The sequence below is a fragment of the Pholcus phalangioides genome, unplaced genomic scaffold, assembly GCF_987345545.1.
Source record: "Pholcus phalangioides strain wild (caught in Gottingen) unplaced genomic scaffold, Ppha-v1.0 ptg000042l_1, whole genome shotgun sequence".
NCBI classification, from domain to species: Eukaryota; Metazoa; Arthropoda; class Arachnida; order Araneae; family Pholcidae; genus Pholcus; species Pholcus phalangioides.
In genome coordinates this window covers 34,358,621-34,386,303 of record NW_028301628.1, presented here as the reverse complement: position 1 = coordinate 34,386,303, position 27,683 = coordinate 34,358,621, and the positions used below count along the sequence as shown (strand labels likewise).

Sequence of the window (27,683 nt, the reverse complement as noted above, 5' to 3'; positions counted from 1 at the left end):
TGGACAAAATCTGACTCCGCCCACTGGCAGTTGTCGCGGAGGTGAAGGGAAGGGGGGAAAGTGGAAAGCATGTTTGACTGTAAAAATGACTTCAACGCAGTGTTGGGCTCGGGATTGCCGAAATAAGGTTTGAAGGAGGCGAGATATTTCGTGATTGCCGAAATAAAGTTCATCATGTTAGGCGGTTAATCTTGTGATTTCCGCTGTAAGTGTTAAGACGGGCGAAGAACTAAAAAAATAATAAATAGAAATACGGTCGGCCCCACTTAATTGGGTAACGGATAACTCTTTCATTTCAGATGAATATTTTTCTATATTTAATGGTTTTATTGATAGCTTATCGTACCTGTGTGTATGAGCAACTTTTTCTCTCTAAATATACGTTTTTTTTTAATTTTTTGTATCTACATAAATGTTGTTTTCTTTTTTGAGGAAAAAGAAATTATTATTACTTTTTTTCGCATCTTCTTTTTACTTATTTATTAACATTTTTTTCTCAGTTTTTCTTATTAACAGTTTTTTATAGAAACATATTTTCTTCTGTTAATTTTTCTTAAAATCTTAAATGTTTGATTTCTTTTGCTTTTTTTTGGTATATTAATTTATTCTTTTTCATTTTTGTTTAGTTTCTTTAATACGTTTCTTAATTTTTCCCCCCTTCACCTCTTCATTCCTTTTCTGTATCTTCTTCTCAGTTTGCTTTTTCTTTGTTTTGTATCTTCTTAAAAATTTTGTTTTATTTGATTTTTAATTTTTCGTACCATTTTCGATAACACTTTTCTCGCACTTCAACTGATTGTTCGCACACATACAATTTTTATTTATTTTTTTATTTTTCTTCAATTTTTACTTTTTGTAAATATTGTATATATTTTTATTAATGTCTCATATGTTATATAATAACTATTAATTTGTGTTCACACATTTATATTCAATATATATATGTATACACGTATTTTATACACTCTATTTGATAAAATATTATGTGAAAAAATATATTGTATTTCAGTCCGCACAAAACATGTAATACGACTTCTTGCCATGGAGCATGGAGAAACAAAGATGTTTGTAAAAAACAACGCGACGGTTAAACGAGGGACGGTTAATCGAAGTTTTTACTGTATACATAATCTATCAAAAAAGAATCACTGCATGGAAATAACAATATATTATCGATAGTATAAGGTGGAAAACAAAAGTACCTACGAGATGATAAAAAATACAAGAGTGGATACCAGAAATATCTTGTCGATAATTTTTTGAATGCCAATCTCTAAGTAGGGTTGTCATCTACAGACACGCTAACATATACAACTTCTAGCCGCAAGGTTAAAATATCAAACAACTCCTAATTCTCGCTGTAGCCTACTCAAATAGGTACAGTGGGTACAAATGGGTTAATCCAAATACATACGTCAAACACACCGGTGATTTCTCTAGATTTGATCGATTTATCGGATACACAAGCACCACTAAATTCCTCATTCACGACTTATCACAAGTTTAGTCAAAATTCTGATAAGCGAACGCAATATAAACGTCTCTTAAGCAAATTTCATTCATTATCAGCTACGATTTCGGTGACATTTGATGAATGTGTTTCTCAATGCATTTCCTGCATTTCAGAAATTGAATAAAGGTCATAGTTGGTAACACTTTCAAGCACGGCTTTCGGTGAGCCGATTATAGTAGTGAAAATACGCATATTATTCCTGCTTGAAACTACGTTTCACAAACTTTATAACAATATAAATACTATAAAAACCTCAGGTGGTAAATATTCTGTTAAAATTTCGCATAATAGCACGAAATTACGGAAGCACATCTCCGTCCCGTAAACAAAAAAGCATCTTTATACACTAAAAACACGATAAATGCCTATGCTGACCATATTAGCCATCATGAATAAACGGGGAATCGAGATACATATCGCAAAAAAAAACAATTATCGCCAAAAAATATTGCAGAATGCAAATAAAGTTGATCATTGTCAATTAGAGTAAAAAAAAAATATTCAAAGGCAAAAAAAGTTGTCGTTTACAGTCAAGAGCAAGTAAAGTTGCCAAAAAAATTAGCAAAGTCATAAATGATATGGCATGGCAAGATTCACCCCGCCTCGTATTTTTAATTGTCAAAAACAAGTAAAGTTGTTAATAACACATCCAAGAAAAATTATCAAAGGCCTAATATAACATGGAAGGATCCACTCCGTCTCACGTTTTTAATTACCAAAAACAAGTAAAGTTTCCAATTACAGCCAAAAAACTGTCAAAGCCATGTAATGTTACCAGTTATGGTTAACATTGCGCAAAAACCGTTAATGGTGAAAAATGAAGGGCTACCGAAAGTTGCCGTTGGTGTGTAAAAATGTAATTCACCAAGAAAACGTACTACTACTACGTTCAAAAGTTCCGAGACTTATTTTATTGCGTAAGAATGAATACAGATAAAACCTGTTCATTTAGAGTGTTCCATTCGAAGTAACTACCTTGTGAAATTTTTGACATTTTTCATACAAAGATGCGGATTGAAAGTCATTTTTGGCACATCCTCCAGTGTTTTCGACGCTGCTCGCTGCACTTTTTTGGGACCTGAGCGTCGTTGTCCCCTTGAGCAAATTCTGGAGCACACCACGACTTGTCCATTCAAAGATCTGGTCGCTTGCGTCTCACCGAATCATGTAGACATATAAGGACTCACCTGGAGGTAGATTTCCTTACCTGTTAAAACATTACGTTCCGATACTTTCACAACCAACTTAATAATCTCATCTTGCTCCATGTGACTTTTTCCATCTTACTCGGACCATGAGAGCAATGATTCTCAAGTTCCAAAGAAGAAGTAGAGTGACGAAGGTACTGGAGGATGAGTCAAAAAAAGCCTTGCAACCCACATTTACATCTTTGCATGAACACTGGCAAAAATGCATAATCCCACAGGGTAGTTATTTCGAAGGAAACACCAAATAAATAGGTTTTATCTGTATTCATTCTTCCGTAATAAAATAAGTCGCGGAACACTTTTTGAACGTAGTATATTTGACAGACATTGTGAGATGAAGAAATTTACATGATTGTATTTTATCATTGATATTACGATAACATTATTACGATAATTATTACAGCCATAATTATCATAGTAAAATTTGTAAGTAACGAAAATAATTTTAATTCCTGATTTCAAAAATGCAAATAAATCTCGTTGATTATAAGAGAAAAAAGGGATATTTTCAGGAAAGTTCGACCAAAATGACTGGGATGTGCCGTAAAATACAGATCATGTGGTCACATCCCACTCTATATAATGTAACTGGCCCTCGAGAGGTAGAAATACCTTATACAGTGTATGAAAAGTTGTACAATCCTACATAAAATAATATTGACTGAACGAAAAAATAACTTTGTTTTGACTATTATATGGATCCATTCAATCATCAAGATGGCTAAAAGATAATTTATGTAAATGCAATTTAAAAAGCAGCGTATATTCCAGATATTTTCCCAGAATTATATGGTGATTAATACGACTCGCGCGTGGACAGAAAGGGATCAGCATCGCTAAACAGTGAGAGAAATCGATCTCGGCTAGCATTTCATAGGCTTAACACGAACAGATGTTCCCTGCTAATGATCATTAGCGCTTGATAATGATCTTTTCTATCACAATTCTCATTCTCTATACAACGAATGTGAAAAGACTTTACACTAATTAAAAGCCGTTAATTGTTAGTCAGTAATTATTCGCTAGTTAATTTTCCGTTTCGCGTTCTAGATACAAATGTCATAGGAAGTGACGCGTGATTAATTGCTAGAAAATAGTTAAACTTTTGATTTAGGATGAAGAAGAGTAATAACGTTATAACAGAGGATAAGAATATGGAAATTTCCGGATAGTATTGGAAAGTATTGAATCTCAATATAGCGTGTCAGAGGACTCGCTATATAAGCAGTTAAAGCGAGGGAAAAAAATGTGCTTAATGAGATTCTCGATGTTAATGCAATAATATCTGAATATAAACTAAAATATCATTGATGAGATTCTTAAAAGTTAAAATACAAAAATATGATAATATTAATAAACTAACGAGGACAAAAAAAAATTAGTAAATGAGGACAAAATAATAATTTGTAAATATTAATTAAATTAATCTTGGTGACCAAACCCCCCATCCCTAGCTCCATCAATGACCTTAAGGCAGTGCATAATAAGGAAATATCTTTGACAAAACTTTCGGAAGTTAAGATGCGTTCTGTTTGCTGAAGATTACGCATAATCCCACAACACGTGTGTAGGTGAAAGCTAACAACCATCGGTTCAGTTGCGATAACGTAAACAAAACGAAATATGTCTACTCTTATAGTGAGTCATCGTCCGTTTATCGAGTCAAAACTTGATCAAGTAACGAAACATTTGTAAACCGAGTCACTCGTAAACCGAAATTTGCACGTGAACACAGTATAAATAGCATAGACATGGTCATTGAAGGTGATCCGACATCATGATTCGCATTTGAATTTAACTCTTCCAATTACAAGCTTTTGGCAACAAATTTGCATGATCTCTATTTGATGAATCGGCAATAAATCTTGTCCTAACCAAACCGCACGTTAGAGAAAAGAAAGTGAGGGGCGTAGAAGTATAGAGAGAGAATGAAATAAATATAAAAAAAATAAACAATGTAATTGGTAAACGCATAAGAGAGTATAGAGTAGATGAGTCTTTTCACCCTCACGCTATGTGCTCTTTTACGCTCGGACATGTAGAAATATAACAGTATAGTAGAAAGATGCAGTATATGTTGCAAAAAAAAAATCACCAACTTGAATATAGAAAAAACGGGGGAAAAAAGCAACTTTGTTTCATAACGATACGTTAAAGCTGCGCGATGATGAGGGAAAAAGAAAAAAAACACAGAGAACTGAAGGAGAGAGAGAATTTATTCCACTGGAGTTTGGGCGAAATATTTCGTTCGTGATTGCAAACGGGTTAGTCGAGAAATTTCTTAAAAGAATCAACCAGACTCACAGATAATTTCGAACACAAAAATGAATCGAACACACAATCGAAAAACCAAAATGACACACAAAATTGATAATTAGCTCTAGTTTTTATTTTGCAACTGCCGATTTTGGGTGGGAAATGTAATTGCAGTAGATGTAATGGAAGAGAGGAAAATCCATTCCCACCAAATAACAAATTTTGATCAGTGTTGAGTTCAGGTTATATTGGAGCCGCTTATTCTGAATCTGCCAATGGTTTTTTTCAGATTGCCTCTAGTTTTGGAAATAATATGAAAATAAAATTTGATCGGTAATGACATAAACATCATACAAATCACATTGAAACTGTGCGTTACAAGTATAATCATTTGCTGAGATATTTAAAAAAATTTAGAGTGATTTTGTGGCGGTGATACCGGATCTATTGCATTGGTTTTGTTGGCTCTATGTTTTGAGATACGGTAAAAATTAAATTTCTGTTGTGATACCATAAGCATCGTACAAATCACATTGTAGTGAGTATGTATTATCTCAAAAACTATAGAGCCAGTTCGGCAAGGTCAATACCAGATTCAGAATCAGCTCATCAAAATGGCTTTAAAATCACTGAAACTTTGCCAATGGTTTACTGTATTTATGACTCACAGTTTCTGTGATTTTTATGCTGCTTATGGTATTACCATTAAAATTCAATTTCCACTTCATCGCAAGAATGAGAGAAAGACCGCCTCTCGTTGTTAAATTAACTCCTTCTTTGTTCGTTTTTTTTGTCTTTGCTCCAAATTTTCACTTGTATACAATTTCTAGTTAAGTCTATGCAGCTGCGCACTATACTCTAACTTCAAATTTTGAACTTCAATGCTGTCTGTTTTCAAACGAATGTATAATTTTCTTATTGATTTTTCATATATATATATATATATGTATGAATCAAATCTCTACAATCTGAATATGTTACTGGAATTGTTTATTTATACATGTAAGTCTTAATTTTTTCGGCCTTTACCTCATCAACCGTTCGTCGTAGAGGAATGATTATATTTCAAAAATGCTCGAAATACCTGTTCATTAATCACTGTGTACTAGTTTCGAGAGTTAAAACATAGTGTGCCATAAAATAAAATATCTAAGTTTTTAAACGGCCCCCTCTGTCGTCTATCTTTCAATTTGAAAGTGGTTGCCCTATCTCTCCTGATGCCAACAAAAATTTTCACGTTTCCAAGTGCAATATTCGCTGAGATCTTTGCGTACTCGCATTTTGAGTATTTGAATTCAAGAATCGCGGAAAAAAAGTTGGAAAAGAACAGCACAAACTAACGGACTTCTTTTCCTCATTTATGCTTTACTTTCTCGATTTTTCTCCTCATTCTTGAACGCAAATACCTCAGTGGATGCTGCACTGGAAAACAAACATGGGAGTTTTTTTTTGGCATCAGGAGCGACAGGGCAACAACTTTATAATTGGAAGTTAAAAGACAGAGGAACCGTACAAAAATTTAGCTTTTTTATTTCATGACACGATATATTTTCACTCTCAAAACCGGTACAGGGTTATTCCTGAACACATTTTCAGTACTTGTTTTTAAATTAGAACCATACTTCTACGATGAATAACTAATATGATTAAGTCATATTCAGGATATACGGGGCACCCTGTATATCAGTAAGCATACCGCACTCACAACTAATTTAACACGATACAGATATGGTAATCCTTTTCTGACTCGTCCGCGATGCAAATATTTTAATATTATTGTAGAAGTCACATACACACACACGCGTGCACACACACACACACACAACTGAAGCTTTCTCGATGTACTTACTGAAGAAAAATGGAACGCTAATTCAATTTAAGTTTCAATGATGCTTTGAGAAATATGATGCATAATGAGCGTGAAAGGATGAGCGAATTACAGCAATGGATACGAGGTATATTAAGTTAATAACGCTTCAAAATCTTGTACTTCGGCGAAACGCTTCCGCTTCGATAGAGAGCTACATTTCAGATCACGAACTTACTGTGTCGGGACTGAGAATCATCAATTATAACAATGTAGATATATTCTAATGTTAACATCATTTTAATGACGGTAATGGAATTTTCGACATCCGACGCAACTAGTTATACTGTAACCTTACATAGTATTTATTCAAGTGTTAAGGAGAGAGTGGTGATATGTAATTCGTATTAGTGCACGTATTATTTTGAATGAGTGACACTACAAATAATTCCAGTTGATGTTTACACCTATGAAGTTTCAAATTTTTTAATTTCGGCATGGATATTCAAAAACTGCTTGTGGGTATATATTTCACACCCACTTCCACCACAAAAAAAGAGAAACCAACAAAATTATAATAATTAAATTACTTTGAGTACATAATAGTAGTTAAATTTAAAAATTCATTTATTTTATGCAATATCTAATTATTAGTTAGATGTTTACAAAGTGTACAACAAATTCATAGATGATCAAAAAATTGACACAGTTGATATATTTGAATGCGATTTGCGAAAAATTATTCTCAAGAAGATTATTTTTATTTTTTGTTCAGAAAATATTTAGTTTTAGCTGTTGTCGATAGAGGGCGATGGCAATAAATCAAATCACTAACAATGTGCGAATGAGAGTCCTATAAAATGCAGAGTGCACGATTAACAGCTCATTTGCAGGAATTTGCATAATGTTTTGATTGTGGTGGTGACACTGCTGGATAAAGCGCTATTGGTGGTGATGTTGTTTTTATTGAACCACGAATCACAGACTGACGATTTATTGATCTTTCAGACACAGAAGAGATTGATGAAAAGTTCAGGTCCAGAACTCTGTAATTTGCCTTCCTTTTTTAACTATAGCGAAAAAAAGTCCCCCTTTTCAGAATATTTTTTTTCGAAAAACGCATTCAACTATTCGAACTCCTTCAGTTTTTATGAATTTTTGAACTATTTACGAATTTATGGGACACCCTGTACATAAAAACAGTAAGGTAAAATTTCGCCCGAAAAATCCAAATGTGCGAAGCGGTCGAGCACCCACAGGTCTAAAACACTTCTAACGCCAAAACTACGGCAGCAATTACTACCTACACTTTTATAGAAAGTGCCTTTCCTATCGAACCACCGATAGATGGTGCATATTGTGGAACCGCAGAAATTTCCCAGTTCACAAAAAGTGTAATAAAGCGTTTTCACGTGGATGTGTGACATGTCAATACGTTTCACTCCATCCTGTCTGCTGAGAGTTGGTTTTCTGTGGTTCCCAGCTTCAAGTCGCAAATGAAAGCTGAATTCCTTATTCGGAAATTCTCGCCATAGAGAGAGTACCAAACCCACAACGCATTTATGTGTTACGGTAAATGTGATAAATATATTATTATACACAATCGTCTCGGTATGATTGATAAATCTACGACCTTTAAAGAAGATTATGAATGATACACAAGCGCCATCGGTAAATTTGATGAATGCTAAAAGTATCACTTTTTACCGGTAATTATACGAAACACCCATCGTACCTGGTGAATTTGATAAATATTTTTTTCATTATGTTTGTTTAAATTAAATTTTTAGCAGTTTTAACGACGTTGAGCAATCATGACGTAGAAAGTTTATATTGTTATTTATTATAATCATCTTCTTATCGAATGTGGCTTCAAGTTGAATAGCTTATTCTGTTGGGCATTTTGGAATTTATCGTGTTTCACCAGTGATTATGCAATTATGCATAATACCCGAACGTTATTGATAAATATGAAAATTTAAATGCTAATAAATATGAAAAAAAATCCAATTCAATCCTGCATTTTTGATAAATATAGTCAGACTCCGGTATAACAGAAATTTCACAGCTTCAAAACACTTCCTACTCTCGTGAAAAGAATGCATGTATCACACATTTGTTTGTCTGTATATGGTTTTGGTTTTGTCTGTAAAATGCAAACTACGAACGTGTTGAATGGAATAATTTGCGGAAGAGAAACTGTAATTTTCTTCTGCATTTCATCTAGCTGAGAATGCAACCACATACCGAAAGCCCTGAGTAAAAATTTATCGACTAAATTGCCCTTAGTGCATATTACTTGTGGGGGGGGGGTATACGAATCTGTATGTTTTCCGTGTGCTGCTCATACGCCAGAATGGTGCCCGGGTGCGGCCCTCGAATACAGAAGGTGGCTACCATGTGGTATAAGTGATGTAAAATCGGCAATTTAAATTTGGTACCGTTATCATGTTTAACAGACGCTTGGGAATTATGCATAGTTGCCGATAAAAATGATAGATTTAGTGAAATTAATCAAACTTACCAAGGCGATTCTGCATAGTGTGGCGAATTGTCCCAGTTTTAAACTCCCGTTTTATCGCTAACAAATTGACTGCCCGAAATAGACTATCTAGGTGACTATTTGTCTCGGTTTCTCTTTGCGCAATAAGAGATCGAAAATTAGTACGTGCACATTACATGATTTTATTTTTGTTCTCTGTAGAGCAAATAGAGGGCGGTAACATAAGAAAAATCTCCAATAAGCATAAGTGCCGTAGCTTCATGAAATATCTTCAAATTAGAAAACTAATCGCAAAAAGAAAGGATTTATGTATGTGAAACTAATTACAAGTTGTGGATGCAATAAAAACATTACCCCCTGTTCAATACGCACGCCTTTCAATCACGTAAATACGGGACGTCCGACATTCATAGCCCCATCCTGATATTTTACTCATTATGGCACCTTTGCTTAGAAGCGGTGTGATAATATTTTCCTAATGCATTGTGAGTTTGCAATTTTATACTGTAATGTCCCCGAAAAAAGTGTTTTTAAAAATTTCCGTGTTTTTATTAAATGATTCCGTGTTTTGTACCGTTTTCCCAGGTACTTCATCTGGCCACCCTAATTATGGATAAAATATAATCGGATTTATCACTTTCACCGTAACATATACATGCATGTACACCGCATGCGGATTTGGAAAGCATGACTGAAAAAAATCTCTAATATCACTCAATACACAATGCTTAGGATACACAAAATCAATTCTGGATCAACTTGCCTCTTAAGGTTAAAACGGTTTTATATAGCCTGAATAGAGATAGACCGGGGTTGTGGACGGTTGTAAAAAAAGTCATTACTACATTTTAGAAGAGTGATAGCATGCGTACAGTTTATGCCAAAAATGCATTTGATATGGTGAGAAACGATTCACGCGTATGAGAAATTTAAAGTCAGTATTTCAACCGAACTTCACCAGTTTTCCCATTTTTTCTTGGTTTACAGATGCGAGAATTACAAATCTATGTATTCATAATCATGGAAATGCTACCGAATCAGATAATTAGGCTCTTGCTAAGCCATCAGAAAATAAAAATTTATAAATAGCCATGAACATCAAGAAACTGCAATTATCTTGAACGAGTTTCTTAGAAAAGCTTTGTAAGGACTGAAATAAGAATAAATAAAATAAACCGATGAAAATAACAGAAAATTCATTATGATAACCTGCACTTTTGGTCATTAAAAAGATATACCCTTGCTCATTTCACTCTGGAATCCTCAAAAAACGTAAGGCCATTTACTAGTTTTAATGAATATTACAGTGAGAATGTTTCCAGCAAAGAGTTTCCGTGAATCGCTTTTACTCAGGAAATGAGATATCGGTGATGTTGGAACCTCATAAATGTACATCATCTCACTTATGATACATTTTATCTCCAATCTACGTTTCTTTTTTTACAGAAAAATATATAACAATTGTAGGGTATAGTGTAATAATGAAGCTTAAAGAAGAAATTCATTATAGGGTTCATTAGGGATGCACAATTGCACAAACTTTTCAGGGCATATATTTGGTATTTCTGCCAAGAAATTTGTACACGTTAATTGATTAAAAATTGTGTTTAAAATTTGTATATAATACGAGCTGACCATATGACCCATATACTACGAGACATTCTCGAAATTTCGGTGCCCCGTCTGAATTATTTTTGCATAAAATATCCCGTTTTCCGCCTTATCTTCAACGAGGATTTCTCGCAGTTTCATTATGTACTGAAATTAGGAATCAAGATTATATATTTTCAGAACTTATAAGTTATAACAATTATGATTTCAAGTATTATATAAATATATTCGTGTCACATATTTGTCAAACATATACACTTTATTATTAGATTTTTTTTTTTTTTTGGTGAACTGTTTTAATTGATTGTGAATTGCAGTACCTCTATTTACCTGCCAATAGCAATTTTTCAGTAGTTTTAGCGGTAGTTGCTAGTTTTACAAAACATTTTATAGTTGCTATAAATGGCAATATACCTACCCTTGACGGTGTTTTTGGCTCTATAATTGGCAACTTTCGTTCCACAATTTTTTTCCTTGATTATCAATTATGCTTGTTTTTGAAATTTTTTCTTTAATTGGAAATTTTACTCGCCTTTGACATATTTCTACTATAATTTGCAAATTTACTTGCCTTTGGTAGTGTTTTCGACGATGCCTTGTATGGGTTCTGATATGGCCGGGTTTACTTATCAGTTTACTTATGGCCGGGATTAAAACTATAAATGTTTGATAAAAGATCTTTTAACAGAAAAAACAACCAGTAAGCCTATTGGATACATTCGTTCGACATCTCTTACAAAGACATACTAAATGCGTCTCATTGACGATTTTAGCTAGTGTTTTTCTGGGTAGGACTTATATTAGGAGCATCCTGAAAAATTATGCTAGGGCGTATTTTTAGAGAAACACGGTATGAAACATATTGCACATTAGAAAAAATAATTCATGATATGAATTGGACAGTTTCAGCCTAACGCCTCACAAATTCTGAATAAAAAAATGTAGGATTTTAGCTTAAAGATGAAAAAAATCTCATTTTAGAATTAAAAAAAATAAAATAAAATACGGATAAAAATTGCAACCAATTTATGTAGGAAAACAAAATTTTACATTTTCGTTCACGATAAGTTTTACGATTACGTTACGAGTTCACTCAGAGCTGCCCTTAGGAGTATGCGGTAAGTGCCATCGCTCCGGGGTCCGCGTTTTGAAAGACCCCGCTTTTACAGTAAGAGATACTAACCCCCGGCCCGGCAAACATAGTTCGCCATACGGGGTTCCCCGAAGGGAGCATTTATTTTCTCCACAAAAAAAAAAAAAAAAAAAAAAAAAAAAAAAATCAACTTTACATCTTGGCCCAGGGAGCAACCATTAACAACTCGCGAGCAGCAATTTAGTGTCCCTGGGGTTTATAATAATTGCTTCACTAAAGTATTATATTTTACATTGTAATTATCACACTGTAGATACACATTCACATATCACACATGAGTCCGACAATCATTTGATCTTTCAACATAAAAAAAGAGAAAAAGAAAGAAAGAAAAAAAAAAAAAAAAAAAAAAAAAAACCTATACACACATCAGGTCAGCTGAAATACACGAAGCAAATCAGTCCGTCAATCAGCTAATTTTGCACGAGATCGAAGAACACTGTACTACAAGTTATATTTCAGTCGATTTTATGCATTGTAACCATGTATTAGATATTAACATATATTTTATGTGCACTGCTCCACACATGCTATCACGAACAAAAGTTTACATATTTTCGTAAAAAATCAGTATATGACATAAATTTAAAAAAAATTGTAGTACGTATAATTAAAATTTACAGTATAACTCAGCAACAAAAAAGATCAAAGTGAGAACTTTACATTGAAAAATGGTATACGCTAATACAGTCTAAATCAGAAAATCCTTTTCGTATTCATCAAATGCACTTATATACAATGTTGTATTAACACCTTACAATTATTCAACTTTTCAATAATATCTATATATTTAAAACAAATATATCATATATATTATGTATTCATTTAAACCTTGTCATAAAATAGGACATTATTGGTGATGTATATAATATTCCACGCTTTTTTGCATGATGGATTTTAAGAAATTTGCTATTTTCTTATTTTTCACCAATGTTAAGATTTTTATGTTGTGATCGCTAAAATTGCATTCTTTTCTGTCTTTGTCCCATGCTTCACATCTATATACTATATGTTGAGCGTCGCTAGCCTCCTTCTTGCAGAAGATACATAATGAGTCTCGTCTGTGGAACCTTGCCTGATAGACTCCCAGTGCCCCATGTTGAGTCAACAATTGGTTGATGTAGAAGTCTCCATAGATGTTGGTTGTTTTAACCTTCGGCATTATTGAGTGTGTAAATCTGCCTTTTGTAGTTGAGTTCCACAGCCTCTGCCATTCATCCTGTATATTTTTTTTTATGGCATTTTTAAGTTGTATTTTAGTGATTTTAGTTTTAATGTCAATTTGGTCCTTTTTTGTTGCCTCTTTAGCTTTATTATCCACATAGTCATTTCTTTTATTATTATTATGCGCTTTGATCCAATGAAATTTGATATTATTTATCGTTGCCAGATTTTGTATTGTACGATGAATTTCGTTATAATTGTTCGGGTTTGCTAGCGCTTGTAGTGCCGATTTCGAATCACTAAAAATGTGCACATTTTGAAGGTGATTTTCATGAGTATATTGCACCGCCTGTGATATCGCTGTAATTTCGGCTCTAAATACAGTGCTATGATCACTAAGCCTTGTTAGTTGCTCCTTTTCAATCTGTGTGTTTTTATAATGCACATAAGCACAGCCAACCCTGTTTTCAATCCTGGATCCATCTGTGTAAATTGAATTTTCCATACTATCCTTTTGATCTTCATTCCAGTCGATCTTCTTTTTCTCCCACGGTGGTATTAGAGCCGGCTTTTCTTCTATGTGCTCTCTTTTAACAATATTTTGATTAATGCATATTTGTTCTCCAAGTTGAAGCAATTTGTAACGTTTCAGCAGATTTTGAAGCGTAATCTGTATGGGTGGTATCCCAGTAAGTACATTCAATGCTTCATTAGAAACCGTAATATAGCATTTTGAGATTACAATTAAAGCTTTCCTCTGGATAGAAATTAATTTGTCATCCTGAGTTCTTGTATTTGTGTACCAGATTTCGTACCCATATATTACCATTTTCTCCAAGCATTCCAAATAAATTTTTTTTAGCACTTCAGCTTTGACACCCCAAGTGGCCCTTGATCTTTGAACAATTTCTTGCGTCTTTTTGGCCATTTTGTTCTTAATGTATTGTAGATGGTCAGTCCATGAAAAGTTTCTATTGATGACTACGCCTAAGTATTTGAATTTTGTTACATATTTTAGTGATTTTTTATTCATCTTTATGGAGGGGATCGTTGGTATTTTGCCCCTTTCTTTTACTATCGTAAATAGACATTTCTGAAGATTAAATTTCAAGCCAAATCTGTCCGCCCATCTTGCAAGCTCCTTAAGGATGTTCTTTGATTTCTTGATGAACTTGTATGGTGCTTCTCCTGTTATTATGATCAAGAAGTCATCAGCAAACGCTTGTAGTATTATACCTTTAGATGTAGCCTTTTTTAAAATCTCATTTGCTGCAATGTTCCATATCATGCGTCCCAATACCGAACCTTGTGGTACTCCAATGTTATATTCTTCAAACTTATTTGTAAGTTGATTCCAATACGTTCTTTGTTGTAGGTAGTCAAACAATATATTTTTTAGATATGTTGGTATTTTCATTTCACTGATGACAATTTTAACTTGATCTATTCTAATGGAGTTGAAAGCATTAGATATATCCAAAGATATCAAGCATGTTAATTTATCTCTCTCAAAGTTCTCCATTATTGTGTTTTTAACTTTTTGTAGGGCTTGAATTGCACTTTTGTTTTTCATAAATCCATATTGATTATCAGATATTATCTTATCCTTTTCAAGGTGATATATTAATCTGTTATATATACATTTTTCTAATGTTTTCCCCAGATCTGATAGTAAGCAAAGAGGACGGAAGTTTTTAATATCATTCATCTGTATCTCCTTTTTGGTTATATATAAAATTTTTCCCCTCTTCCAAATCTGTGGGAAAGTTCCTTGTTCAAGGCACAGATTGTAGATATGAAGAAGTTTTTCGGGGCATGTTTGAAATATGATTTTTACGACAGATTTAGTAATGCCATCTATTCCCGGTGTGGTGTCTTTACCGAAATCCTCTATAATCATAGAGAGTTCTTCTTGTCCAATATACTGCATATCCAAATCTCCCTCTATCTTCATAAATGTCGAATATTGTAGATCATAGGGGAAGAAATATCTATTTTTTACGTCATTCATCTCTGCTACATCACACACTTCTTTTCCTTCTGAGTTCATGACCTGATGAATTTCCTGTTTTCTTTCTTCATTGATTATGACTTTATACCTCCTCCCATATAGATTTTCCTTATTTATATTTTCCAGGTATTTTTTGAATGAGTCTTTCTTTACTTTCTTAATTATACGTTTGTATATGTTATACTGCTTCTTATATAAAATTTCCATCTTTTTCCTTTCTTCTTGCCCTTGTATTTTTTGCATTCTTCTTCTGCATGCTCTCACTTTACTTCTCTGTTCTTGCAATTGTGCATTCCACCATGGTTCAGTTTTATCTCGATTAATTCTCTTCAGGCTCGAATTCTTACACATTTTAATAAGTTCTTTTTGGAAGTTATCCACATAGTTCTCGATGCCTATTTGTCTAATGCTGTCTATATCATCTTTTTGTAGAAAGTTTCTCAAGCTCTCTTTCAACTTCATTATATTAACATTCTTAGTACTAAAGTTCAAATTCTGTCTTTTGATTTTTTCTGTTTTCCTGTTTTCTTCGTATTTGTAAGTGATGAGTCTGTGGTCACTAATGGTACATTCATCGTGCACCTTCCAATCTCGAATCTTCTCTAATCCTCCCCTTGTTATTGTGAGATCAATCCATGATTGTCCTCTGATGCAGAAAAATGTTGGAATATCTTTGTTGTTGTTAACACAGTCCATATTATTAGTCAATAAGAAGTTTTCAACCTTGTCACCTCTTTCATTCTTTGGATCTGGTCCCCATATTTTGCTATGAGCATTTAAATCACTATTTATAATAATAATTTCATTGTCATATTTATTACACACATCTTCAAGTTGTAATAGATGTTCCTCTATGTCTTGCGATGGAGAACAATATGTAGATATGTATACAATCTTAGTGTTATCAGTCTCTATCTTTGCAGCAACAATATTTTTACTGGTTTCTAATTTTATCACATTCAGTCGTTTGTTTGTTATTGCTATTGCTGCTTTAGGTTCTTCTTCATTGGCAATTATCCTCCATCTCATAGGAATTCCCATAACTTTTCCTTTGAAGACATATGGTTCATTAAGGCTGAGGATGTCAATTTCTTTTTCTGTGGCAGTTTGTCCGAGTAAAGACGACGCATAGTACGAGTGGTTCAAGTTTATATGACCACACTGTATCGTTTCCATATTCATTTTTTTCTAAATGTTAGATGTGTTTGTATATTTTATTTCAAGCGAAAACCACTCTTACTCTTAGAAATGTTTCTTATTGTTGAAAACTCTTGTTATGAGGATCCCTCCTTCTTTTATAGGTCTATAAGTCGTATGTAAGTCATTAGAGGTATCCTTGTTATGTGAAATATAAACTGCATTTTTGTTGTTTTCATAATTGGCCCTATTTGCATTGTTTTGCCTGTTTCCCCGCTCATTTTCTTCTACACCATTCCATCGCCTTTCTCTCTCATATCCATTGGTGTTTTGTCGTCGATAATCGTTCCATCGTGCTTGCATATTGCTTCCAAAGTAAGTTCTTGTATTATACCCCATGCCATTCCATTCGTTTCCTTCACTTTTGTTCCAGTTTGTTGTTCGCTCATATCTGTTGTTATTTCCTTGCTTATAATCATACCATTCTGTTCTGCCATATGTATTCGCATATCCTCTTCTGGGGTTGTATATTTGATAATTTCTATTCCTTGGTAAACGCATGCTCTGCTTTCTTCTATTGAGTCTTGGACTCCATACATATATAGTATTTCTCCAAAATTCGTCTCGTAAAATCTTTTGTCTAATTTCTTCTTTTTCCTTCTCATTCCGGCAGTAAATTAATATTCCATTATTTATTTCCTGTAATCTTACTGCATTTTCCTTTGTTATTTGTTCGGTGATACTCCTCATCTTTTGCTGAAATGTGCCCGTTCTATCTTTCTTATTAGGATATAAATATAATTGATGCTGTTTCGATGACTCTTTCATATTTTTTCCGCTCCATCTTTGCTGTTGTGACTCTGCGACTCTCTGTTTTTCAGTCTTTATTTTATTTTTACGTGCGAGTTCCTTCTTCTTCTTTTTTGTCATTACCTCCTTAAATGCTGTTTCAACTTCATTTAGAGAAGTCCACGCTACCCTTTTTGGTGATGTCTCTCCAATCTGTTTTCTTTCATTACTGTGTGCTGGTATTATATCCTTCTCGTCATAGTTGATTTCTTCTATTACTCTTTCGTAAAGTAGGGAATCTTCTTCTATTTCTGTTTCGTTCTCTACTTGCTTTTCATTCGTTCCAGAAATATTTACTTGCATTGTAATATCTGATTGCACCATTTTATTCAATTTATCTTCTACTTCTTTGGTGATAGTATTTTTCTTTAGAATGTTAAATTCATTGGTATTATTTTCAAACCACTCTAATATATTTAACAGGATCCTGTTAGCTTTTTTTCTTGGAGCATTTGGTATGTTGAATCTTGTTACACCCTTATTATTATTTGTTGTGTTTGAATTCACTATAGTTCTTACCTTTTTAAGCAGTGTTGGAATATTTGTAATTTTGTTTCTTGTTGAAACCTCTTCTTCTTCACTAAAAGTAAGTTGTTCAGATGATTCTGTTGTCGAATTCTCCCCACTTGTTTCAACCATTGGCAGAGATGATTGTCCAGCTCTACTATCTTCGTTTTTCGCAATCTCTTCCCTTTGTTTCTGCTTAGTGCTTTTTTTAATTTTCTTCGTTTTTTCATTATCCTTGCTTGTTCCTGATTTTGTATACAGCGATGATCTTGCTTCTGTAGCACTTTTTGTTTCTTCGGCGCTGTACTGCTGCACTTCTTTTAATTTTTCCTTTTCCATAGTTTCTTTCTCATTTTGAAAATAATTTTTTGCTGCTGTCTCTGCCCAAAATCGTCCCAGTCTTATCTCCACGTCCTCTTCGTGTTCTTCACTTCTAGAACTTTTGTTACCCTTGACTTGATCCTGTATTTGATCCTTTTCTTCCACCTCTGCCCACAGACGCCCCAGTTTTCCTTTTCCTGTGTCCTCTCCTTGGTCTTTAGAATTTTCTGATGAATCTGTGTCATAGAGGAATCTAAAACGACCAAGTCGTAGTTGTTGTTCATTACAATCTGACTGTGTTCTTTCCCTCTTAGGATTATGCAAGTTTAGAGTATTCGGGAAGGAGGTTGGAGAACACTCTATGGACTCCATCATCTGTCTTCTCAGTCGAAGTCTTGTGCTCCTTCTTATCTCTGCACTCGGTGGGGTCTTGTTATTTGTTTTCTCAACTTTAAATTTTGTATCCTGAAAGTTTGTCCTCTCTGTTGTTCTGTTTGAAGTGTCACTATCAGTGTTTATTTCGTCCTCTTTCTTCTTTTTTGCGTTGTTTCCCTTTCTTTTCCATTTTACATTTGAAGCACTTGTCATTGAATTGTGCATCATCACACTATCGTTAAATTTCCTCGCTGTTCTCCTCCCTTGGCTATCGTCTTCATCACTATCCTTTTCACTCTGTATATTGGATTCGGTTTTCCTTATTTTCCTGTTCTTACGCTTTTTAGTCTTTGATATATTTTCAGTAACTACCAGGTCACTGTCTGTCTCAACGGAGTGTTCACTGTGTGGTTCCACGTCATCAATTCCCTTGTCATACATCCTCTCATTCTTTGAGCGATGTAACGACATTTTCACTGAAGTTCAAGTTAAATTAGTCTTATTTTCGGGAATAAAAAATTTACTAATCGGCACACAGAAAGTTATAACCTCTTTTTTTAATGTTGAGAACAATCTGCAGCCTTTCCCACAAAAATTTTTGAAATCCGTTATTTAGTTCCAGAGATACGTTATCACCTTCTCCCTGTGGCAACACTAAACCCGCCAAAACTTGAAGTTCTTGTGGAAAATCTCACACACAAAAATATTTAATCAATACGTAGTTGTGAACCCGAAGTAAGCGGTGGAGAACCAGGAAAAATAACTTGTTTGGAATTCACTCACCAGGTTGTCAGTTCGCCGTTCCCGCCGACCATCCATACGCTTAGCATTAGCAGCGCCACGTGCTGTCATATTTACAAGTCTTCTAGTGGACATAGCTTGTGAACCATCAGCTCAATTCACACGTAGTAACGTCCTATGTGTTCAGCTTGCACTCAGAAATACGCGGATATATCGCACAACACCTATCAATTACTGGAGCATATTAAAAAATCTATTTACTGGGGAGTAGCACCAACGTATATGTTGATAGTTCCAGTGACTGGACTGGACTCTTCCCGCTTTTACAGTAATGATAATTCCTTTCAGGAGTTCTGGGATTCTGAATTACCGTTTAGAAAGAAATAATTCTGGAAATTTCCGCATTTTCATCTAGAAAAAAAAAGAAATAATTCTGGATATTTTTGCATTTTTTCATCTAAAAAAAATAAATCAGGAATTTTCTTCATTCCCATCTAAAAATAAATAATTCATCAATTTTCTTCATATTCATCTAGAAATAAATAATTCTATAATTTTTCAGATCCTTCATCGTTTTTTTTAAATTCTGGGTGAATTACAATTTCTAAAATTATTTCTTGGATTTACTCTGCAGTATCAAGAGAGCTGGAATTGTTTCTTTATTATTCGTTATTCTCGTGATTTTCATTTTCTGAATTTTTGATTCCGTTCGCCCACAAAATATATATAAAACTCTGCTCTAAGGGGACCCGGAAATCATCAAGATGCCTCTGGCCCGCTACTATTTTCTCCTCTGGCCTCCCGTCTGATAAGAGCGACCCTGAGTTCACGTTTCACCAACACCCATTTTACCACACATCCACAAATGAGACTTTTGGATATAGTTATCGTTCGGTTATTGTTATCAGAAGCCCCGAGTCAACATGTGGTTACATTAAGCGGCGCGTGCTGTATTTTCTCAACGGTGCGTACCTATCTCTATACGCTGGATGTATTTCGATTAAATATTATGTTTAATTCTTCATCAACGGAGGTCGCTATATTTTTAGGACTCTACTGCTCGTAATCTGTCATTAAATTGCAGGAATACGATCAACGAGTGGAGAAAAGATTTTCAAAGACGCAAGAAGAATCTGTTATTAAGCCCTGTAATTAACTCGTCCAAGCAGTGAGCGACTGAAGTAATTCCAGGGATTGCTTTACGAGTAAGTACAACGTAAGTTGTTGAAGGATTTAGCTCCCAGTACGTGCTCGAATACTAAGTGTACTCTCTTCTTTTCTCCTCCTATGAGTTGATGTAAAATTCACGGCAGAGAGAGAGAGAGACTACGTGCTTTTCTATAAAAGCCATTACGGACACAAAAGAAATGTATTTTTTAAACCTATTTTGTCATTTTTTTAGAAATTGAGGATCAATATATTTCTCAAGTTTTTCGCTCCTTCAGTTCATTTACAGAACATGAAATGATTACATTCAAGTGGAAAAGTAAATAAAACATGAGAAATATTATCCAATTCCCGATGAATAATTGTAATTTTTAAGTGAATTGTCATGGTATTTGAAATGATTGAAAAATAACTGACTTTAAGACTCCCATAAGCGTACCTGTTCGATGCTGCTCCGTACAAGCTGAATGAAAAATTTATAAATTTAGCCTAAAAAAAGTTAATTTCATTCTTAGTTTAATTTTACATGCAAGTATGCTATATATTTCTAAAAATCAAAAAAAGATTTAGAAATTGGCGTATTTGGATGCTGTTGGCGAAAAAAAGGTATTCTCACTAACAGGGATTGTTTTTTTGGTCTGAAAAAATAGTTCAGGGTTTTAACAATAGAGAGAGCTGCAAGGAGACCAATCAAGCTTGATTTGTATGACCAGAACCTTCTTTAATCTCTTCTGTATCCGAAACGTTCTCAAAGCTCCATCCGGTGATTCGGGGCTGAAGTATAAAACCTTTACCAATACTGCTTTATCTACCAATGCGAAGATTACCATGAAAATCTCATGCAAGTGCCAGTATCGGGAAAATTCCAGAAACGAGCAATTTATCGCACACAGGACTATTCTTTGCATATTTCCAGTGATTTGCTCTCGTACAGCAACCTCTATCGATTGAAGTTGATATTGCATTTTTTCCGTACCACAAAAATCCAGCTCAGTGAGAGAAAATAACTTTGTTCGCAAACCGCATTCACAAAAAGTTCAGTTTTTATGAATTTTTAAACTATTAACGAATTTGTGGGACACCCTGTATAATCATTAATCAGTTAAAAAAAACGTAATAAAGTGCAGTGTGTTTCAACAAAAGTGTCAAAGTGAAAAAAAAAATTGTACAATGCCCAGCTTTCCACTTGTACTGGATAAAATTCAACCTCCACGTAATTCAGACTTTCTAATAATAATTTTAATAACTAATAACTAATAATTTTAATAACTAATAACTAATAATTTTATAATAATAATTATAATTAATTATATTATAAAATTAATTATAACAATAATAATAACTAATAATTTTTGTAAACAAAATGCTCGCTAAATGCTCAGAAAAACTCTGAATAACTGTAATGACATTTGGTAAGTTTATCCATGTTATATTGCACTATGTTAATGGTCAATATCTTGGGTAGTATGTTTATCAAATAAAAATTACTATGAATATTGCTTTAAAGTTTTTCTATGAATCTGATCCCGCTATGTATGCGCACACGTAATAAATGAGAAAGAATTTAATCGAAAAAATCAGTCATAAGCTAATGGGGGTAATCGGGAATGAAAGCGATAGGGAGTTGCTCCAGACCAACTTAGACAAGATTGCAGCATGGGCAAATGAATGGAGCATGACGTTTAGCGTAGATAAGTGCATGGTCGCTCATTTTGGTTCGAACAACCCGCGGTTCTCTTACGAGTTGAATGGTGTCACTATCCCGGATGCAACTAGAGTCACCGATTTGGGAATTCTCATTGACGAGCGACTTAAGTTTTCTGAACATTGTTCAGCGGTTGTCAAAAAAGCGAATAGAATGCTTGGTCTCATTTTCAAAAAGGTCTCTTCGCGTTCTCCTAAAGTCATTCTTCCGCTTTTTCGAGGCTTAGTTCGTCCTGGACTGCAGTATGCGGTAAGGTTTTGGAGACCATACCTACAGAGGGACATAGACTTGATTGAAGGGGTGCAGAGAAGAGCTACGCGTGTCCTTATTGGCACACAGGGCTTGAGTTATGAAGAGAGACTTCATTTTTTGAATATGTTTACATTGGATGAACGCAGGTGTCGAGGAGATATGATCGAAGTGTTCAAAATTTTCAATGGGATGGATAGGATGGACCATGAACTTTTAGTACACCGCCAATCAACCGCTTTTACAAGGGGACACCAGTATCGATTGGTGAGGGACAATGCAAGGTTATGGTGTCGCAGGGAATTTTTCTCTAATAGGGTTGTTAATAAATGGAATAGCTTACCCCCGGAGGTAGTAAATTGTAACACAATTGACACGTTTAAAAAGAAATACGATAAACATGTTGGGGTAAATCGAGAAGCTATCCATTCTTAGAATAAGACAACCATAAGTATTCTTTATGGGCATTGTATAATATTTTATCATGTGTATATATTGTTTATAATTTGTGTTAATTGCATTTTTAATGGGGTTGCTGTATTTTTGAAACATATGACATCCATATTTTTATGGGCATCTTTTTATCAGCCACCTCGTTGGGCATTTTGCCTGTTGTGGCGTTGTATTTGTATTTGTATTTGTATTTGTATAATTCGAAATCTGTGAGTTCTAAATTTTCATTCAAATATGCGAATGAATTTCGCAAAATTATAAATACACTTTTAGATTTAAAATTGCATTAGTAATAGTGCTCTGAAGATACGACAATTTTTATGATTCCTGAAAATCTACTTTTGAGGAGAAACAAAAATATGCAATATTTTTTTTCATAGGTATTAGCAATAATCCACTAAGATTGGGTCATTCATTTGTAATTTAATGCTAAACATGTACATTTTCAGATCAACATGGTATTCCTACATAATTTTCAGTAGGAAAATGAGATATTTTTAATGCTAGGGTATCATTTCACTTCAATTGTAATATGAATTCTTTTTTCACATCTTAACGCGTAAATTGTGCAGATTGAGTAATATGATGAAGCTTTAAGCACGGAATCATCGAAAATCGTGACTAAATACGTAATAGGCTACCTATAAAAAAATTAATGGGAAAAATATTTTTCTTAGTAAAAGAAAACACGAAAAATTTTAGTAATTTAGTAATTTTCATTCCTTATTAGTACTGTGTTTCCATTCATAGACTTCCTCTGCTGATCAAAACTCATTCCTAATATTCGGAATAAGATTTCTTCAGTTAGTATTTGAATGCTGAAGTATTAAACGTTGATAGTCAATTTTTTGGACAGACTGATTTTTCAATTGAAAAGAACGTTAAGACGTTAAAATGAATTAAATAATCAACTTTAATTTAAAAAAAATTTAATGCCGTATATGTATAAGCTTCGCAAGCCTAAAGATAATGATTTCTATAAACGTTGGATAAGTATAGAATTAATGAATAAATTCATTAAATGAATTGGAAAAACTTATTGTATTAAAAAAATCTAAGTTAAGATTCGTGTATAAAATTTTCCAGTAATTATAAATAATTCATTTTGAATAATATAAGCCAATTTCTGATAATTTCCATTTCTCTCTGTTGTATTTCCCATTCTTACGTATATTACTGATTAGAAATCGTTCCGAAAATTTGGAATGATATTTCATCAGTTAATATTATGTTGGTACTCAATTTCTTGGAGATAAATAATACTTTTTAAATACTAATGATAAAAGCTTTCCAAATAAAAATTAACTAACTTCAGATAGGTAGAGAGAAGTAAGGTACTTATTAATAAATTTGAAAAAAAAAATTGAAGCTTATTCCTATAAAAGTTTTTTTATGTATTTTTCAGGTAATTACGCACTCAGAACTTATTTTAAATAATATATAATTGCAATTTTTATCATTTTTATAACTAATCAAGCGCGTTTTCATTCATAGATGTTCGTTGTTTATCAAATTTATTGTGAAAGTGATTTAATATTAAAATTCATAAAAACTAGCGGTATTATAAGAAGATAAGTAATTAACCTTTTACCAAACGAATAAGATTTAGATTGATTTTTATCATTTTTTTCCGTTTATTTCCTCATCTGAACCTCTAATTTAGAAATATCAACGGAAAAATAAATTTAGAAAACAAATTCATACATTTTTCTCTGAACTTGCCAATGCCCATGAAACCAACATTAAAATTACTCTCTCTTAAAAAAGCAGTTGATTTCAAGAACTTAAAATGTAGGTGCCTAAATTTATTAAATCTTTGTTTTATAAATTAAGTTTGGAATATCACACCTAGAGGTAAAATGAAGCGCTTTCATGAACGAAAAATACGAATTTTTTTAATTAATAAAGCCAATGTTCCCCATTGGGAACATTCACCAGATAGGTTAATAAAATAATGAAATGGGGCATTTTGAATTCGAAGGAATAAGGTACATTTAAAAAATTTGAAAACAATTAAGAAATAAAAGTTTATTCCATTTAAAAAATATATATATTTCGAATTAGTTCATCTACGTTTCTGGTAATCATTCATTTAGAACTAATTTGAAACAATAATTTTAATTTTAATAATTTTAATGCTAATTAATTTGGTTTGTATTCATATATGTCCATTGGTGATTAAACCCATTCTAAAACTGTGATTTAGAGTATATATAAGTTCGAGAAAAGAAGCAGCATTATAGAGATATAAAGAATTGACCTTTTATACTTATCGAATACAGGTTAGGATTGTTTTTGATAATTTTTTGCTCCTCCTTTCTGATCCTTTAATCTAGAGATATCAACCGAAAAACGCATTAAAATTTTTCCTACACGTTTTCTGAACTAATCAATGACCATACAATCAACATTAAGATTACTCTTTTTTAGAAAATAGTTTAAGAAAGTTATAGTTTTATAGTTTTTTGGCACATATTTCATATGTGCCAAAATGAATTATTATTATTTTTGTAAATTATATGTTTTAATATTACACATCCAGAGAAAAAATCAAGTGCTTGTATAAAAAAATAATCTGACAACTGAAACCTACGCTCTTAATTAGGAATATATACTTTGGCGGTTAAACTGTTAATAAAAGCAATAAAACTAGCGGTGCTATAAAAATATGAAGAACTAATAATTTTAATGACTGAACTCATATTTAGATTGCACACAATATTTTATATTTATATTTTCCCTTCTAGTCCTTTAATTTAGAAATATCAGCCCGAAAATGCATAAAAAAATTATCTGCATTTTTTCGGAACTTCTCCATGTCCTTAAAAACGACGATAAAATTAAAATTACCCTTCCTCATGATTTAAGAAAGATATGATTAAGGAAGAATGATTAAAGGAGATTTAAAAAAGTCAATTTATTGCATAAGTACTTACATATGGATAAAATTTCTGTTTAATATAAAAGTTTGCAATATCACTTTTTCAGGAAAAAAAAATCAAGTGTTTTCATGAATGACGAAATTATTTTTTGTATAAAAATGTTCCCAATTGGGTCGATCTTTTTTGACAATTGAAAGTTTAATAAAATAATAAAAGGGATAATTTTTAGGTTTCAGTACAATTTATTTTCCTCAATATTACGATAAATCTTCATCTTGATATTCCTGAAAATTATGAAAATTATTCCACTGGGAAATTAAGGAGGAAAGAAATATCGCATTATTTCTTACCTTGTTCTTCATCAACAAGTTGCTCCTCGGTTCTCGACACGTCAGTTGATAAATTAACAACTGATGCATAATTCGTAGATGAACCGTTGTATCTGGAATCACGAAATTCCGTCAGTTCAGAATCAGCCGTATTTTCAGCCTCAATAAATAGATAAGCGAGTCCACAGCACAAAGTAGAAGAAGTCGACGAAGACGACATGATTTTTATTATAACTTGACTTATTTTTTTTCCCCCTTACGTATATAGGTACTTTTATATTTCTTGGGTTTTTTTTTTTTTTCCTTACCCCTTCTCGTATTGGATATAACTCGAAAGAACTTCGCAGAAATTACGGTCGTCCTTTCTTCGACGGCGAATCGTTGAAGACAGCGATGAATTCCAGCGGCGAATACTTGACATTCGATGCGCCCCCTGGAGCCGGCGATTTCACGCACCGGTATCATCGGTCTTTTTAAATTCGCAGTTATTCAGAAAATATATATATATATATATATATAAAAAATGTAATTTATAGATGCAACAGTTGCGGGCGTGAAATGTTCTACAGATCTAAGGAACGTGTATACATTTTTAATTGAATTAAATACTTTTGGAAACGTTTAGATCATGAAGATTTTGCAACAAGTATTTTAGTTGAAGAGGCCGAAGTTTTCCCTTTTATTTCGTTTTTCTGATTTTTTTTTTTTTAGTTCAGACATAGTGTATCCTCACTATAACGGACAAGTACAAAAAATATAAAAAATTAAAATTCTTCTATCTGACAAGTTTGGTTAGTTATTTTTAGATTAGCACTAAGATTACGGCCATAAAATTAAAACTACTGAAGGAATAAAGAGATCTACGTGTGCCGACTTCACTTTATAAGGAATAGCGTCTATAGCGTCTTATAGAGCCCACGCGCTAGCTACATGGTTGAAGATTTCAATTACTTTAATAGGTGCCACGACCTCTTCAGTCGATTTTTAGAGAAACTGCTTTGAAAAATACTTTATTTTGACGCAAATCAAATGCAAAATATATCGTATCCATCCGTCAATCTTTTCTTCTAAAAAAGAAAGAGAAGAAATTAATGTGTAATTGTATACAAGAAAAAATATTTTGAATGAATTTTCTGAAATTGCAGTTTTTGAGTTTGTCCGTTTGAAAATAAAACGACAAACAAACAGAACGAAAATTTCCGAAATTTTGTAGGAATATTTAACATGTGTTTGTAAAATGAATCTCGAACGTTGATAGAATTGTTAAAATTTAATTAATAGATTGTTAGAATTTTAAATGTTTGGAAGAAAAAATAAATTCAAAAAATCTTATTTTACAATTTTTTTTTAAATAATTCACGTGATCTGTTGCTAATTTGGAAGCTCATTTTACTAACGCATGTCAAATGAACATTTCTACAAAATTTCATAACTTTGGTGCAGTAGTTATTTTCTTTTGATCGATTTACGAATGGCTTGAAAAGCTTCAGATATTCGATCTGACAAAAACACGTGCAAACTTTTTCTTGAATACTTTTACACTGTCATTTTGGAAGAACCAGCTAACCGATTGACACGAGATTTTCTGCATTTAATTTGCAATTGAACGGAATATTTTGAAAAGTTGACATTTTGACGAATCAGGGCCCGTGACACCTCTTAAAAGTAATTACAATTTGCTGTGAATATCAAAAATGTGACCGATGGCTTATGAAAACTTTTGCAATGTTCCAATGCACAAT

The 27,683-nt window shown here is 33.0% G+C and overlaps 1 protein-coding gene across 1 annotated transcript in view; it reads right to left on the bottom strand.

Annotated features, from left to right (window-relative positions):
• LOC149064934 (D(1) dopamine receptor-like) overlaps positions 1 to 26,296 on the bottom strand; it is an 85,936-nt gene extending 59,640 nt beyond the window's left edge. The window contains exon 1 of the mRNA XM_089254771.1: positions 25,963 to 26,296. Within this exon, the coding sequence (XP_089110897.1) occupies positions 25,963 to 26,161 (199 nt within the window). The 5' untranslated portion in view covers positions 26,162 to 26,296. The remainder of the gene's footprint in view (positions 1 to 25,962) is intronic.
• Positions 26,297 to 27,683: the final 1,387 nt, after the last annotated feature.